Source organism: Podarcis raffonei, chromosome 2, assembly GCF_027172205.1.
Source record: "Podarcis raffonei isolate rPodRaf1 chromosome 2, rPodRaf1.pri, whole genome shotgun sequence".
NCBI lineage: Eukaryota > Metazoa > Chordata > Lepidosauria > Squamata > Lacertidae > Podarcis > Podarcis raffonei.
In genome coordinates this window covers 22,802,991-22,816,031 of record NC_070603.1, presented here as the reverse complement: position 1 = coordinate 22,816,031, position 13,041 = coordinate 22,802,991, and the positions used below count along the sequence as shown (strand labels likewise).

Genomic DNA, 13,041 nt, shown 5'->3' with positions numbered 1-13,041 from the left:
TCAGATGCTCAAGTGTTTAAGAAGGGGAACTGGTGGCCTTCCGCATGCTGCTAGACTACAACTCCTATCACCATTCATGAGCATTTGTCATTCCGGCCGGTGCCAGTTGGATTTGGGAGACTAGGAACCTTGGGAGGGGGTGTGGGTTCCATCACCCCTGGCTTAAGACATGCCCTGGCAGAGGACAGCAAAGCACCTTCAAATTATAATGGTCCTTTCCAGTCCAGAGACTGTTTTCATCAGGGCCATGGAATGCTACAATCTGCTCACTAACCTCCACAAAGGCAGAAAAGGAGTCAGTAAGTAGCAGTGCAGAATCCCTGGCTACGTAGCGCAAGCCTCAAGCCTCACCTGTGAGTTGATTGAAGCCCAACTGCTGTAGGCCATGTGTGGCATTTTTTCCATAGTTGAGGAGGATGTAGAGGGCGTACTTGTCACCAGAGTCGTCATAGTGCTGCATCCCTCGTATTATGCGCAGGTTCTGCAGCGGCAGATAGGTGAAGATGTTCATGGCGATCAGAACGTAGCCAGTCACTTCTCGGATAGCCTGGGGAAAGTCAGAGGGAAATTTGAAGGGCACCATAACACCCACCCATTCATCATCGAATCACACAGCTAGCAATTTTGCTAACAGCGCCACCACTCAAAACAGGCTACATATTGGGACAGCAGAGCATGATGGGAGACGGTGACCTCTGCTCCTTCCCTGTCATTGGTCTGCCCCAGTCTCTTCTTCATTTAATACCATTTATAATGGCAGTGATTGAAAAGGAGGAACCAAAGGGGAGATTCACATAAACCCCTCCATGCATTGCCAGAATGTGTGGGGTGGGCGAGTGTCACATGACCTCGTGGCCAAGCCTCGCCCATTGCCAATGTACCATTTGGATGTACCATTTGGATGTACATTTCCAAAATATAAGGTAAAAAACAAATACAGTGGTACCTCTGGTTGCAAATGGGATCTGTTCTGGAGGCCCGTTCGCAACATGAGCAGAACGCAACCCATGTGTGCACGTCTGTGCATGCACAGGTCGCGATTCGCCGCTTCTGCGCATGCGCGAGCGACGAGACCCGGAAGTAACCCTTTCTGGTACTTCCGGGTCGCTGTGGGATGCAACCTGAAAAGACATAACCTGAACCGAACGTAACAAGAGGTATGACTGTAAAATAAAACCTACATACAGCAACAGTGTTTTGTGTTGTGTAGGCTCCTATGATGTAAGTAATGGGCCCTGTCTGCCAGCCAGCTCCCTAAAATATCACTGGTTTGCTCATTTTTATATATAGGGCGCCTACATTCTGCATGTGCAAATGGCTTTAGATACCTATTAGGTCCATAAATTACCATATAGCATATATTCAACACAAAAAACAGTGACAATTTGTTGTTGACAAAGGACAGCTAGACATATAAAGGGTCCCATTACCTTCAGTAGCTTAGGGCCTCATCAAACCTAAATCCGGCCCTGGAAACAAGTCTATGTCCAATACAGATATGCACGGGTAGAGCTTCTCCAAGTGAGAGGGACCCCAATTGCTTTCCAATATCCACTGTGTTGGATGTCACAGGAACAGGGTGGCAGAAGTGGATGTGGCTACCTTTCGCAGTGGCAGTGGACGGGGCTAGCCCATGCAACTGTGGTGGGGCAAAGCTACATCAATGGTTCCCTTCCAGATGTTATATCAACATGTGAAGGGGGTTGTGTAAATCTGCCGCCCCCAAAGTTTTCCAAAACGGGTTGTAAGAGCGATGCAATTTTGCAGTAATCCGAGGATCAGAAACCTAGAGCAGAGGAGCCGTTTGATATTGTTTCAAGAGTGAAACTAAATGATCTGGCAACAGACCTGCGAATTCAAGAGCTGCAGAGTTCAAACAGAATTCCTTTATTGCACACCCCAAGCTCTTGTTTGAATTACTTATCAAGTTTGCAGCTGCAACCGTCGCCATGTTTCATTTTCCCTTTCTCTTTTGTTGGATCATACTTGCAACGAGACACCTTCCTCATCTCCATGTTTCAGACACTAGAGCAGAAATAATTTCTCTTGAGTTTCAGCCTCTCTCTGTGCGTGTCACAAGATAATATTTTCTCCCCTCTGAGCTGAGGGGGGAAAGTTATATCATCTAGACTTACCAAGATGCCCAACTATAATGATGTCCATTTCCCCGAAGGATTTTACATCCCCAAGGATGTAAGTGATTCTGCAGCAAGCCAGATTACGGCTACTTTGCATTAGAAAGGTCAAGGCAGAGGCCTGCTGGTTACCCTACAATCTTTTTAGGCAAGATGTTCTTAGTTTTTCTATAGGGATCACAAAGCATTAGAGCTTATGAAATCCCCCGAGACTATATCATCATCTTTGCGGGGGAACTGTTGTCTTGTGTTAGTGACTGCCTTTGGTGGCCACCCACGTAAGGTACGTTTCATCCTCTCTCAAATTAAATGGAGGGTGGGGAAAGGCTCTTTCCCTGTGGGAGAGTGCATTAGTCAGGGAAAGGACCACTGTGACTTCAGACAACATTCAATAGGCCAGTTGTTGTCAACAGCTCACCCTGCCACTGGAAGCAGGAAAGTTAATTCCTGCAATGATGAGTTGGCCCCATTTGTACAAGCACATTATGAAGAGTCTTTCCCACTCACCATGCTGTGGTTCCCACATACCACAGGCCGGCTCAATCTAGATTAACATAGTATACGGCTGTTCAGATTGAACACTGGATATCTCGGCCTCCCAGCTACTCTGGGAAGGTGGACAATCCGAAACTCTACTGCCTCAACTGTGAGCTGAAGGAAATTACCCCAGTACAGTGGTACCTCGGGTTAAGTACTTAATTCGTTCCAGAGGTCTGTTCTTAACCTGAAACTGTTCTTAACCTAGAATCATAGAATCATAGAGTTGGAAGAGACCACAAGGGCCATCGAGTCCAACCCCCTGCCAAGCAGGAAACACCATCAGAGCACTCCTGACATATGGTTGTCAAGCCTCTGCTTAAAGACCTCCAAAGAAGGAGACTCCACCACACTCCTTGGCAGCAAATTCCACTGTCGAACAGCTCTTACTGTCAGGAGGTTCTTCCTAACGTTTAGGTGGAATCTTCTTTCTTGTAGTTTGGATCCATTGCTCCATGTCCGCTTCTCTGGAGCAGCAGAAAACAACCTTTCTCCCTCCTCTATGTGACATCCTTTTATATATTTGAACATGGCTATCATATCACCCCTTAACCTCCTCTTCTCCAGGCTAAACATGCCCAGCTCCCTTATAAGGCATCCCTTATAAGGCATCCCTTATAAGGCTCTCCTCATAAGGCATCGTTTCCAGGCCTTTGACCATTTTGGTTGCCCTGAAGCACCACTTTAGCCTATGGGGCCTCCTGCTGCTGCCGCACCGCCGGAGCACAATTTCTGTTCTCATCCTGAAGCAAAGTTCTTAAATGAAGCACTATTTCTGGGTTAGCGGAGTCTGTAACCTGAAGCGTATGTAACCCGAGGTATAATAATAATAATAATAATAATAATAATAATAATAATTTATTATTTATACCCCACCCATCTGGCTGAGTTTCCCCAGCCACTCTGGACGGCTCCCAATTAAATGTTAAAAACAGTACAGCATTAAATATTAAAAACTTCCCTGAACAGGGCTGCCTTCAGGTACCACTGTATTGAAATCTTTAGCCAGCTGCAGCATAGATCAGAAGCAGGGATGCCCAGGCTTCTACTCACCCTTAAAGTGCAAACCTCACTGACGCCAACATATGACGAGCAGCATCATTCAATCCCTCCTCTGTCTTGGCACTAACCTATGACTCCCCACTTTAAGATGCAGGAACCCAACACAGCAAAAACCCCACAACCTTGGCTCTTTATCAAGGCAGAGTCTAGGTGCCATAAGTGCTGTCTACCTGTCTGGTGCCCATAGAAGGCAAGTCAGGGCACAGCCCTGTCTGGCAGGAAATCTGGGAGCAAGTGAGAGCAGGAAGAGGGGGAGAGCTAACAAGACAGTTCTCCACACTAGTGAGATGGGGTAAGGACTAAGGAGGAAAGACAGAGAGGTTAATTTAAATCCTAAGACAGTAACAAGGGTATTGCTTAAACTGCTGACAGTCAATATTCCCAGGGTGCCTTGGAGAAGATTCCGTGCTAGCTTCACAAATCTGCTGACAACAGGAATAAACTTAGGCCTGGTGCACGTGTAACATGGGCTTTTTGCAAATCATGGTTTGCAGTTGGGATTCAGATTCAGGAGTGAACTATCCCCCTTCCCCACTCCAGCATGCTTTCTCCCCCTCCCTTCCTGACAGTAACCATGTTTTCATTATATGTGTGTGATAGCTCAACAGATGTTAACGGCAGACTACATTCTTTTCTAAACATGGTTTTGCAAATCGACTTGAAATCAGCGGTTGTGAGGAAACCATGACTTATATCAATAAACATATTCACACAACATCATGTTTATCTGTGGAAAGGGAAGAGTAGGGCAGGAAATAGCTGCAAACCAGGGAAGTGGGAGAGAAAGGAATATACATGCACAAGGTTGGCTCCTAGTCTGCAAAAAAAGTGTGCACGGGATCTATTATTTTATCTGCATTAGCAATACCTGTGCTCCTATAGGGCCAGCAGTGTGCATGGTGCTTTAAAGAGTATAAAATGGCAAACCCCTGCCCCAAGAGCTTACAGTATAATCTAAAATTATTTTAGATTACGTTATTTTAAAAAGGAAGGGAAGGGAAGCCCCAGGAGATTGTACAGATGCTTAGGCTTCATGACAGGCTGTTATAGTAGGGCATGGGTAGGCAGACTAAGGCCCGGAGGTCGGATCCAGCCCAATCGCCTTCTAAATCCAGCCCGCAGATGGCCCGGGAATCAGCGTGTTTTTACATGAGTAGAATGTGTCCTTTTATTTAAAATGCATCTCTGGGTTATTTGTGGGGCCTGCTTGGTGTTTTTACATGAGTAGAATGTGTGCTTTTATTTAAAATACATCTCTGGGTTATTTGTGAGGCATAGGAATGTGTTAAATCCCCCCCCCCAGTGGACCGGCTCCCTGCTGAAAAGGTTTGTTGAGGTGCCAACTTGAACAAAATATTGGGGAGGCCAGGTAAGCCCCACATCATCGATCACATGATGCGATGTACGCACACCATTTGAATGGAAGCTCCCAGCAACTGGGGGGGTGGCAGCCCCCTCAAATATTTATTGGGCGAGTGAAGACCCTTCGGCCTCTATGGGCATGGGAGCTATGGGGTGTCAACATCTCTTCCTGCCTTCTTTGTTTCGAAGCACGCTCCTCCTCCTAGATCCTTACTGGCCCTTGTGTACTTCACAGGGCTGATGCCAACACACAAAGGTCTTTCCCCCAACACACACGCTCAGCAAGTAATCGCCTTTCCATCCCCTCGTTACCTGCAAGAATGAGAGGTCTGAATTTCTTTCGATGAGCACAATCTCAAGGTTGCCCATGACGATCTCACAGTTGTTGTACATTTTCTGTAGCGTCTGGTATGTCTGGTGGGAATCTCCCGTGACGCTGAGACCATTCAGGGTGCCTGCACAGACTGCAACAAAAGAAGGAGAAGAGATGCATAAGTCAGGAGCAAAGCACAGTAGCTGACACTTGGCAGCCAATGGGTGACAAGAAAGATCAAGGTCAAACCGCCCCCCCATCATAAGCAGGGCTGCCCACACATCAGCACTTCACAGTTTGATCCACGATCCTGGCCAGAGCATGCCGCAGGTAAAGATTAGGTGTGAACCAAGTTAGCTGTCCAGGGTCACAACAACCTTCCTCTGGAACACATCACTCAAGGCACTTCACTCAAGCCCCCTGACACTAAGGATATATCCACACCATGAACTTACAAAACGTTTATGCCAGTTTAACTATCATGATTTCCTTCCCCCCAAATCCTGGTAGTTAACTGTAGTTTGATGAAAGAACTAAGAATCCCCAGTCCCCTTCTCACAGAATTACAGTCCTCAGGTTTTATTTGGGACAGGGAACTGCTATGAATTTGGTATGGATAGATCTTCTCAATGGGAGAGACAGAGAACCTGTGGTCCCTCCAAGTGTGGTTGAACTACAGCTCCCATCATCACTGACCATTCCCCATGGTGGCTGGGGCTGATGGAAGTTTGTGCCAACAACATCTGAAAGAACACAGGTTAACCACCCTTGCTCTATGGGCTCACTTAGGATGCCTCTAGAGAAGGCTTTCCCAAACTTGGGTGTCCAGCTGTTTTCGAACTACAACTCCCATCATCCCTAGCTAGCAGGGATGATGGGAATTGTAGCCCCAAAACAGCTGGACACCCAAGTTTGGGAAACCCTGCTCGAGGCACTCTTGTGAGTAACAAATGTGATTGACATCCGCAATCCATATGGGATTATTTATTAAATCTGTATATTGCCCTTCATCCAAAGATTTCAGGGTGGTTCACAATATAAAAATACAAAATGAGAGCACAGGATACGTAACAAAACAAAACAAAAACTCCTACATATATATATATATTTTAATAGGATCAGATGATGTGGTAAAGCAACTATGGTCGATACCAGTTAAGGTAATGCCAAACAACCATGTTAGATGCCATAACTTTCAAAACTATCCTTCGACTTGCAGCCTGGCACAAACATCACCAGGGAGAAGCCACCTGTAAAATAGCTTATAGTTCCTCAGAAGGGTGGCAATGATGGCCAGCGTCCAACTTCAGAGGTGCTCAAGGGCTTGGACATGCTCAGCGGGCTTGTTGCTTGTTTTCCTCAGAACACCTGACCCCAATGACACATTACAAACTGTTTTTTGAACTCACTCTCCCCAATTTCAAAAGGGGTTAGCCATGAAGAATGGGGAGCTCCTGGTCCAGAGATTGAAGCCCAACGTGTATTGGGCACACAGAACTTATTACATAGTTCTATATGAAACACAGCCAAATACAGTGGTACCTCAGGTTACATACGCTTCAGGTTACAGAGTCCGCTAACCCAGAAATAGTGCTTCAGGCTAAGAACTTTGCTTCAGGATGAGAACAGAAATCATGCTCCGGCGGCACAGCGGCAGCGGGAAGCCCTATTAGCTAAAGTGGTGCTTCAGGTTAAGAACAGTTTCAGGTTAAGAACAGACCTCCAGAACGAATTAAGTACTTAACCCGAGGTACCACTGTATAAGAAAGGAGAACCTGCTTTTAGCAGTGGTTGTTGAATACAAGTTGACATTCCAGTTTTATGGTAAGAGTTCAAATTCTGAATTTCCTTACAACCAGACAGTAAAGTTTCAAAAAGTCACGTTCTGTATATATGTGGGGTGGGGGGGGTATGGATATATCACACTGCTTGGAAAACAAGTGGGCACTATTGACCAGTTTTACTTCTTTTGGAACAGAGGAAGTGAATACACACACATACAAAAAAATACCAGTCACCATGGTGCCCACTTCCTGGCAGCTTGCCATTGGCTAATCTCACCCAGGCCCTGAAGGCAATTTGCCAGGGAAATGATTGGCAACCATGAGCACCGGCAATTCCAGCTCCACCCCTTGGAAGGTAAATAAGCAATCAGCTTCTCCCCCACAGCTGAAGTGGCAGGTAACAAGAGGAAGTGTGCAACAGGGCAGGAACCACAGAGAAGCAGGTTCCTTGACTTGATAGGCCTCAGAGAGCTTTGTTGAGATCTGGATCTGCCCCATAATGGTTCTTTTGTTTTCTGTTCTCCTTGACAAGGAGTACATTCTGGTGTGGGTGCATTTACACTTGTGGTTTTTTTGGCATGCAACACACGCATCAAGCTGCGTCCTCAACACACCACTGACCCACTGGGTGCCATCTTTGCCCCTTGCAAAGCACCACTACACAATGCCCTGACTCCATCAAGATCCATACCCTAATTCTCCAGCAGGCTCCTGCAGATATGGTCTGAGAGTCTTGTTCTTGGCATGGCAGCGTAGGTCCAGCAGGCCCCTGGCACCCGTACCCGGCTGCCCACCCTCCCCTGCACAGGCCTGCTTTCCAGGCAAGCACCACCCTCTTCATTGCAACCCTACAGAGCAGGTGTGGGATGGGGTGTGTGAAACAGACCAAGCGCTAGTTACAGCTTTCAGCACTCCTCTATTATCACGCAGACTTCTCCCAGCAGCTTTGAAAGGAAGCTTAGGGTGTGAGGATGCAGAAAACACCTGGCTTCTAGTTCTCTTTTCATTTCAAGGCTTGTCGATGCTCACTATTTTCTGTTCTCTTTGGGCGAACCTCATTTTTAATATTCATTTGTTCTTTTTAAAATATTTCTACACTGCTCCCTCTTTTAGTGATACTTGAATGGTTCATAATATAAAACAAAATAATGATGTATTAAAACATGGAAAACAACTGTAGAATTCCACTCCCTGTTGCCAGCACTATATATTATTCAAAGCTGGAAATTAGGAACCAAACAAAGACCTGGGCAAACAGGTAGGGCTTAAGCAGGTACTGAAAGCTCACGACAGCCAACCTGTTGGGTTCTTTCCAAGAGCAGGGAGTTCCACAGAACAGGCACATTCACAAAAAAGAAATATAGATTAGTTAGTTACCACTGACTTTACCCTTCTCCTTATGTAATCAAGTGAATTACGAGTGGCAAAAGGGTGGTTTTTCTTCTTTCATGTTTATAGGTAAAGCGAGGATGTTACTTAAATTATCAGTTGTGTGTGCAGAGCAGGCAGTAGTGGTTATTCTGGATCAATTAGCCATGGAGACAGGTGTGCTCTCCAGTATCTGGTGTTTGCAGGTAAACTTTTGTTGCTAAATCACAGGTTAGGCACACTGTGCCCCATCATCCATGAACGCATAAACACTTGTTGTTAATAGGTAACAGAGCGAACACTGAATAAACAAGACTACCCTGCTCGGTTCTCATTTTGGATTAAATCATCCAAAACAAACTCTCACTCAACCCCCACCCCCACCCCCATGTCCCTTATTTAAAACCACTCATTTGTACTAAAGGCAGAAGATATACATAAAACATGCAGTTCAAGAACAGGGGAAGTCCACCTTCTTTAGTCCAGTTGCAATGAACATAGGGTTGTGTTTGGTAGACCTAAGTGAGTCGTGCCCATTAACTTCAGTGGATTTACGCTGAATAGGACTAGCATTAAATACTGGTCACACTGCCCGAAATCCGCCTCTGATAGGAGTCTCCCAACAACTCTCAGCACCCTTAACAAATTACAGTGTCCAGGATTCTCTTGGGGAAGCCATGACTGTTTAAAGCGGTATCACAGTGCTTTAAATGTACTGATGCAGATGGGACCAAAAGAAGCACTTCTTTCGCTTGTTTTTAACTCATCCTGGGTATCTGCCAGTGACTTCCACCCTTAAAGGGGTCAAACAGCTATGCCAATACCCAGGCTTACACATTGCTTTTAGAACAGCAAGACTGTGATGCAGTAATGTTGACTAAGCACCACACAAGAACATTTTTCTTCCTCGGGGTGTGGATTTAACAGCTATTACGATAAGAACTTCAAACAATGTACGGTAAGCAAACAGAATAGTAAACAAACCAGGCACTGTAGATGATCTGAATTTATTCAGCCCCAGAATCCATATCCAGTGCACAGGGTAATAAAGGATATGTCTTAGATGCATTTCCTGCTAAGCAAGGGAATTGCCCTACCTTTACTCTGTCTTCCTCCTATTGCTGCCCTCATCCCGCCCCACAAAAGAGGCTTTGTTTCTGTGCATGATGGAGAGAGGTACATCTTCCCCACACCAATGGGCAGGGAAGATTCCAGGAAAAGCTGCATCTGACGAATTTGTGCCCATTGTACTACTGCTAAAGGAAAACATAAACAACAAAACTACTGCTCTGTAAATTGATCCCCAAAAAGAACTAGCCTACTTTATTTGGTATGTTCTAAAACAGGCAGAGGGACGCAGGTGGTGCTGTGGTCTAAACCACTGAGCCTCTTAGGCTTGCTGATCAGAAGGTCAGCGGTTTGAATCCCTGCGATGGAATGAGCTCCCGTTGCTCGGTCCCTGCTCCTGCCAACCTAGCAGTTCGAAAGCACGTCAAAGTGCAAGTAGATAAATAGGTACCGCTCCGGCGGGAAGGTAAACCGCGTTTCCGTGTGCTGCTCTGGTATCACCAGAAGCGGTTTAGCCATGCTGGCCACATGACCCGGAAAAACTGTCTGCAGACAAACGTCGGCTCCCTCGGCCTATAGAGCGAGATGAGCGCCGCAGCCCCAGAGTCATTTGCGACTGGACTTAACTGTCAGGGGTCCTTTACCTTTACAGTGGTACCTCGGGTTACATACACTTCAGGTTACATACGCTTCAGGTTACAGTCTCCGCTAACCCAGAAATAGTACCTCAGGTTAAAAACTTTGCTTCAGGATGAGAACAGAAATCGTGCTCCGGCGGTGCGGCGGCAGCGGGAGGCCACATTAGCTAAAATGGTGTTTCAGGTTAAGAACGGACCTCTAGAACGAATTAAGTTCTTAACCCGAGGTACACTGTACCTTTTAAAACAGGCAGAAGGCCAGACAGAGCCCGCTGTTGCTTCTCTGCCAGCCCCTCTTGTGAACAAAAAGCAGGCTAGCAAAAAAAAATTCCCACTTAAGAATGGGCACTTCCCTGCCACTTCTGTTTCTTTTGTGACGAGCACACAGGAACAAGTTTTGCCTTTCCTCTTCTGGCAGCGCAGTCACCTTGGTGAAAGTCCTGCTGGCCTAGGTTGACATGGCTTGGATCTGGTATAAACTCCTACATTGAAAGCCTAAAGGAGCAAAGACAATTGCCATCATTCTTTGCTGATTTCAGGCTAGGTATGCCATCACCAAGCTCTGCACTGCCCATCTTGTCCCATGGTTATAAAAGTGTTGGAACTGATGGGGGGAAAGTGCTGGCTGCTACAGACAGGCGAGGGAGGAATGCTCCCCTACAGAAACATCGCTCATGACTTAGGGCAGCAGAGAGCTATGTACCGGTATATATGCAGCAGGAAGGAGATTGCTACACCCCAGAAGCAGTAAGTAAATAAGTACATTGCAGGTGGAGGGGTCAAATTCTAGAGGAACGGAGTTCCTTTGAGCATATCCTATGCCAATCAATAATCACAGTCACGTTCTTCAAAACCTAGAGAATATGAAAAAATGGTTCTTTATAAGTAAAAATTTAAGGTTATAATAACCTAAGATGTTGGATAGAAAATAAGGTGTTTTTATAAGCTGTAATGCTTTGAGATAAGGATTTGCTGAACAAATAATTTGAATTGGACTACAAGAAGGGGAGGTATGAGGAGGTCAGAGAAATATGTTATTGAAAATTAAGTATTGTGAACTATATGTGTTTTTAATTTTTTTGTTTGTTTTTTGTTTGTATAAAAATTGAAAATTTTAATAAATATCTTTAAAAAAAAAAAAACCTAGAGAAAATTTCAGAAAACATTTTTTTATTCATACCTTGTGCCCATGGGCCTTAGGCTGCCTACCCCTGAAATCTGAACTCCCTTCCCCATCCCAGAATAAACCCACTGCTGTCTGCCACTAGACCTCCCAAGCTCTCTCTAGCATGGTTTCCATGTAGGCATGAGTTCTGGACATTTTACTTTACATTTAAAAAAAAATACTATGTTGTACTTATCCATGACCTATGGACAAGACCACATTATGATGAGAAATCTCGTGAGGTACGAAGAAGAAGCTATTTACTTTCAAGCTCTTTAACTGCTGCTATTTCCTACAGTTTGGGTGTGTACATTTGCTTCATATCTGTAAAGTTCATGAGGGTTAAGCACGAGCCCATAAATCTTCTGCAGTTGCCTCAAAAACTGACACGCACACACCAAACTGGCCGGGCAACTTCTTTCGCCAAGTATGACACAAACAAACAACCTGATCGGCCAACAGTCTGAGCCAATCAACAGCCCGAAGTGATTGACGCACAGCAGGTTCGTGTCGTACCTGGAACACAACAGGACTTCGGCAATCCAAACACATACACAATGCCAAAAGCCACACCTACAGTTTATGTTCCCAAGGTAGGGAAAGAGAACGGGGGCAAAAAGATGCATTTGGGGCCAACTGGGCTGGAAATCTGGACACAGGATTCCCCGAGAGCAAAAGTTATTTGTGGTTTCTGCTATGTGTTTCCAGTGGGATAAGGACAGAGATAAATTCCCCTGGCAGATCCTGTAAAAGTTCGAGCCTTTTCACTCCACCAGTCATTCCGAATGTCCCAGTAGCCACGGAAGAAGTAGACCTTCTGGGTGCAGGAATGGAAACCCCTGCCAGCTCTAGAAGGGGAGGAGAGCCTGGACACAGGGCCTTCATTGTCCCCAGATGGAGCTGCTTTGCTCCCCAGGCCACTCTGTGAAGGGACAGCCCCAAGCCATGTCCTGGCTGGACAACAATGGGGTGATTATCCATGGGGAGGGGTGGAGACATTAAAGGATCCTGCGACAAGACTGCTTGAAGGGAAGGGAACAGATATGTCCATCAGCCCCCCACTTCACCCAAAGAGGTGGTGGATCCAGCCCTGATCTTTCCGAGCTCATCCTCCCCCTCACCTTCCTTACCTCTGGAATATTCCCTCCTTACTGCTATGTCAGTGAACCCTATCTCTTACTTATTAACACGTTAAAAAAAAAATCTGCACAAATCTATCCCACCTCTCTTAATTCGTAGAAGTCACAGAGTCCTCTACAGTGTGGTCCTAATCCAGATTCATTGACTAAAGCAACATAGCTTCCCTCCTGTTAAATGTTAGGCAAACACCATCTCTGTTGTTTTCAGCACTGACCAACCAGCCTTTTAAGTAGAAATCTTATTTTAAAAGCAGAAATCTTTCCCAGTCTGCATCTGTACTGGAATTGTTTTTAGATGTTCTGTTAAATCTTTTCTGTGTGGGTTCCTCAAGGATTCCCCATTGCTGTGCTATAAGCTTCCCTGCTCTAAGCTGGGATAAGAATCGCAAAAATTGCAGCCATGTTCCCTGATCAGACAACGAGACACTTCTCTGTCCTTACGTTTGCACTCTTTCTATGCTTAATTGTAC

At 45.6% G+C, this 13,041-nt stretch overlaps 1 protein-coding gene across 1 annotated transcript in view; it reads right to left on the bottom strand.

Moving 5' to 3' along the window:
- The window catches only part of ERBB3 (erb-b2 receptor tyrosine kinase 3), a 92,360-nt gene that overhangs the window by 45,584 nt on the left and 33,735 nt on the right, over positions 1 to 13,041 (bottom strand). The window contains exons 2-3 of the mRNA XM_053375293.1: positions 5,409 to 5,560; positions 352 to 547 (exon numbers count right to left, since the gene is read on the bottom strand). Coding sequence (XP_053231268.1) covers positions 352 to 547; positions 5,409 to 5,560 — 348 coding nt within the window. The remainder of the gene's footprint in view (positions 1 to 351; positions 548 to 5,408; positions 5,561 to 13,041) is intronic.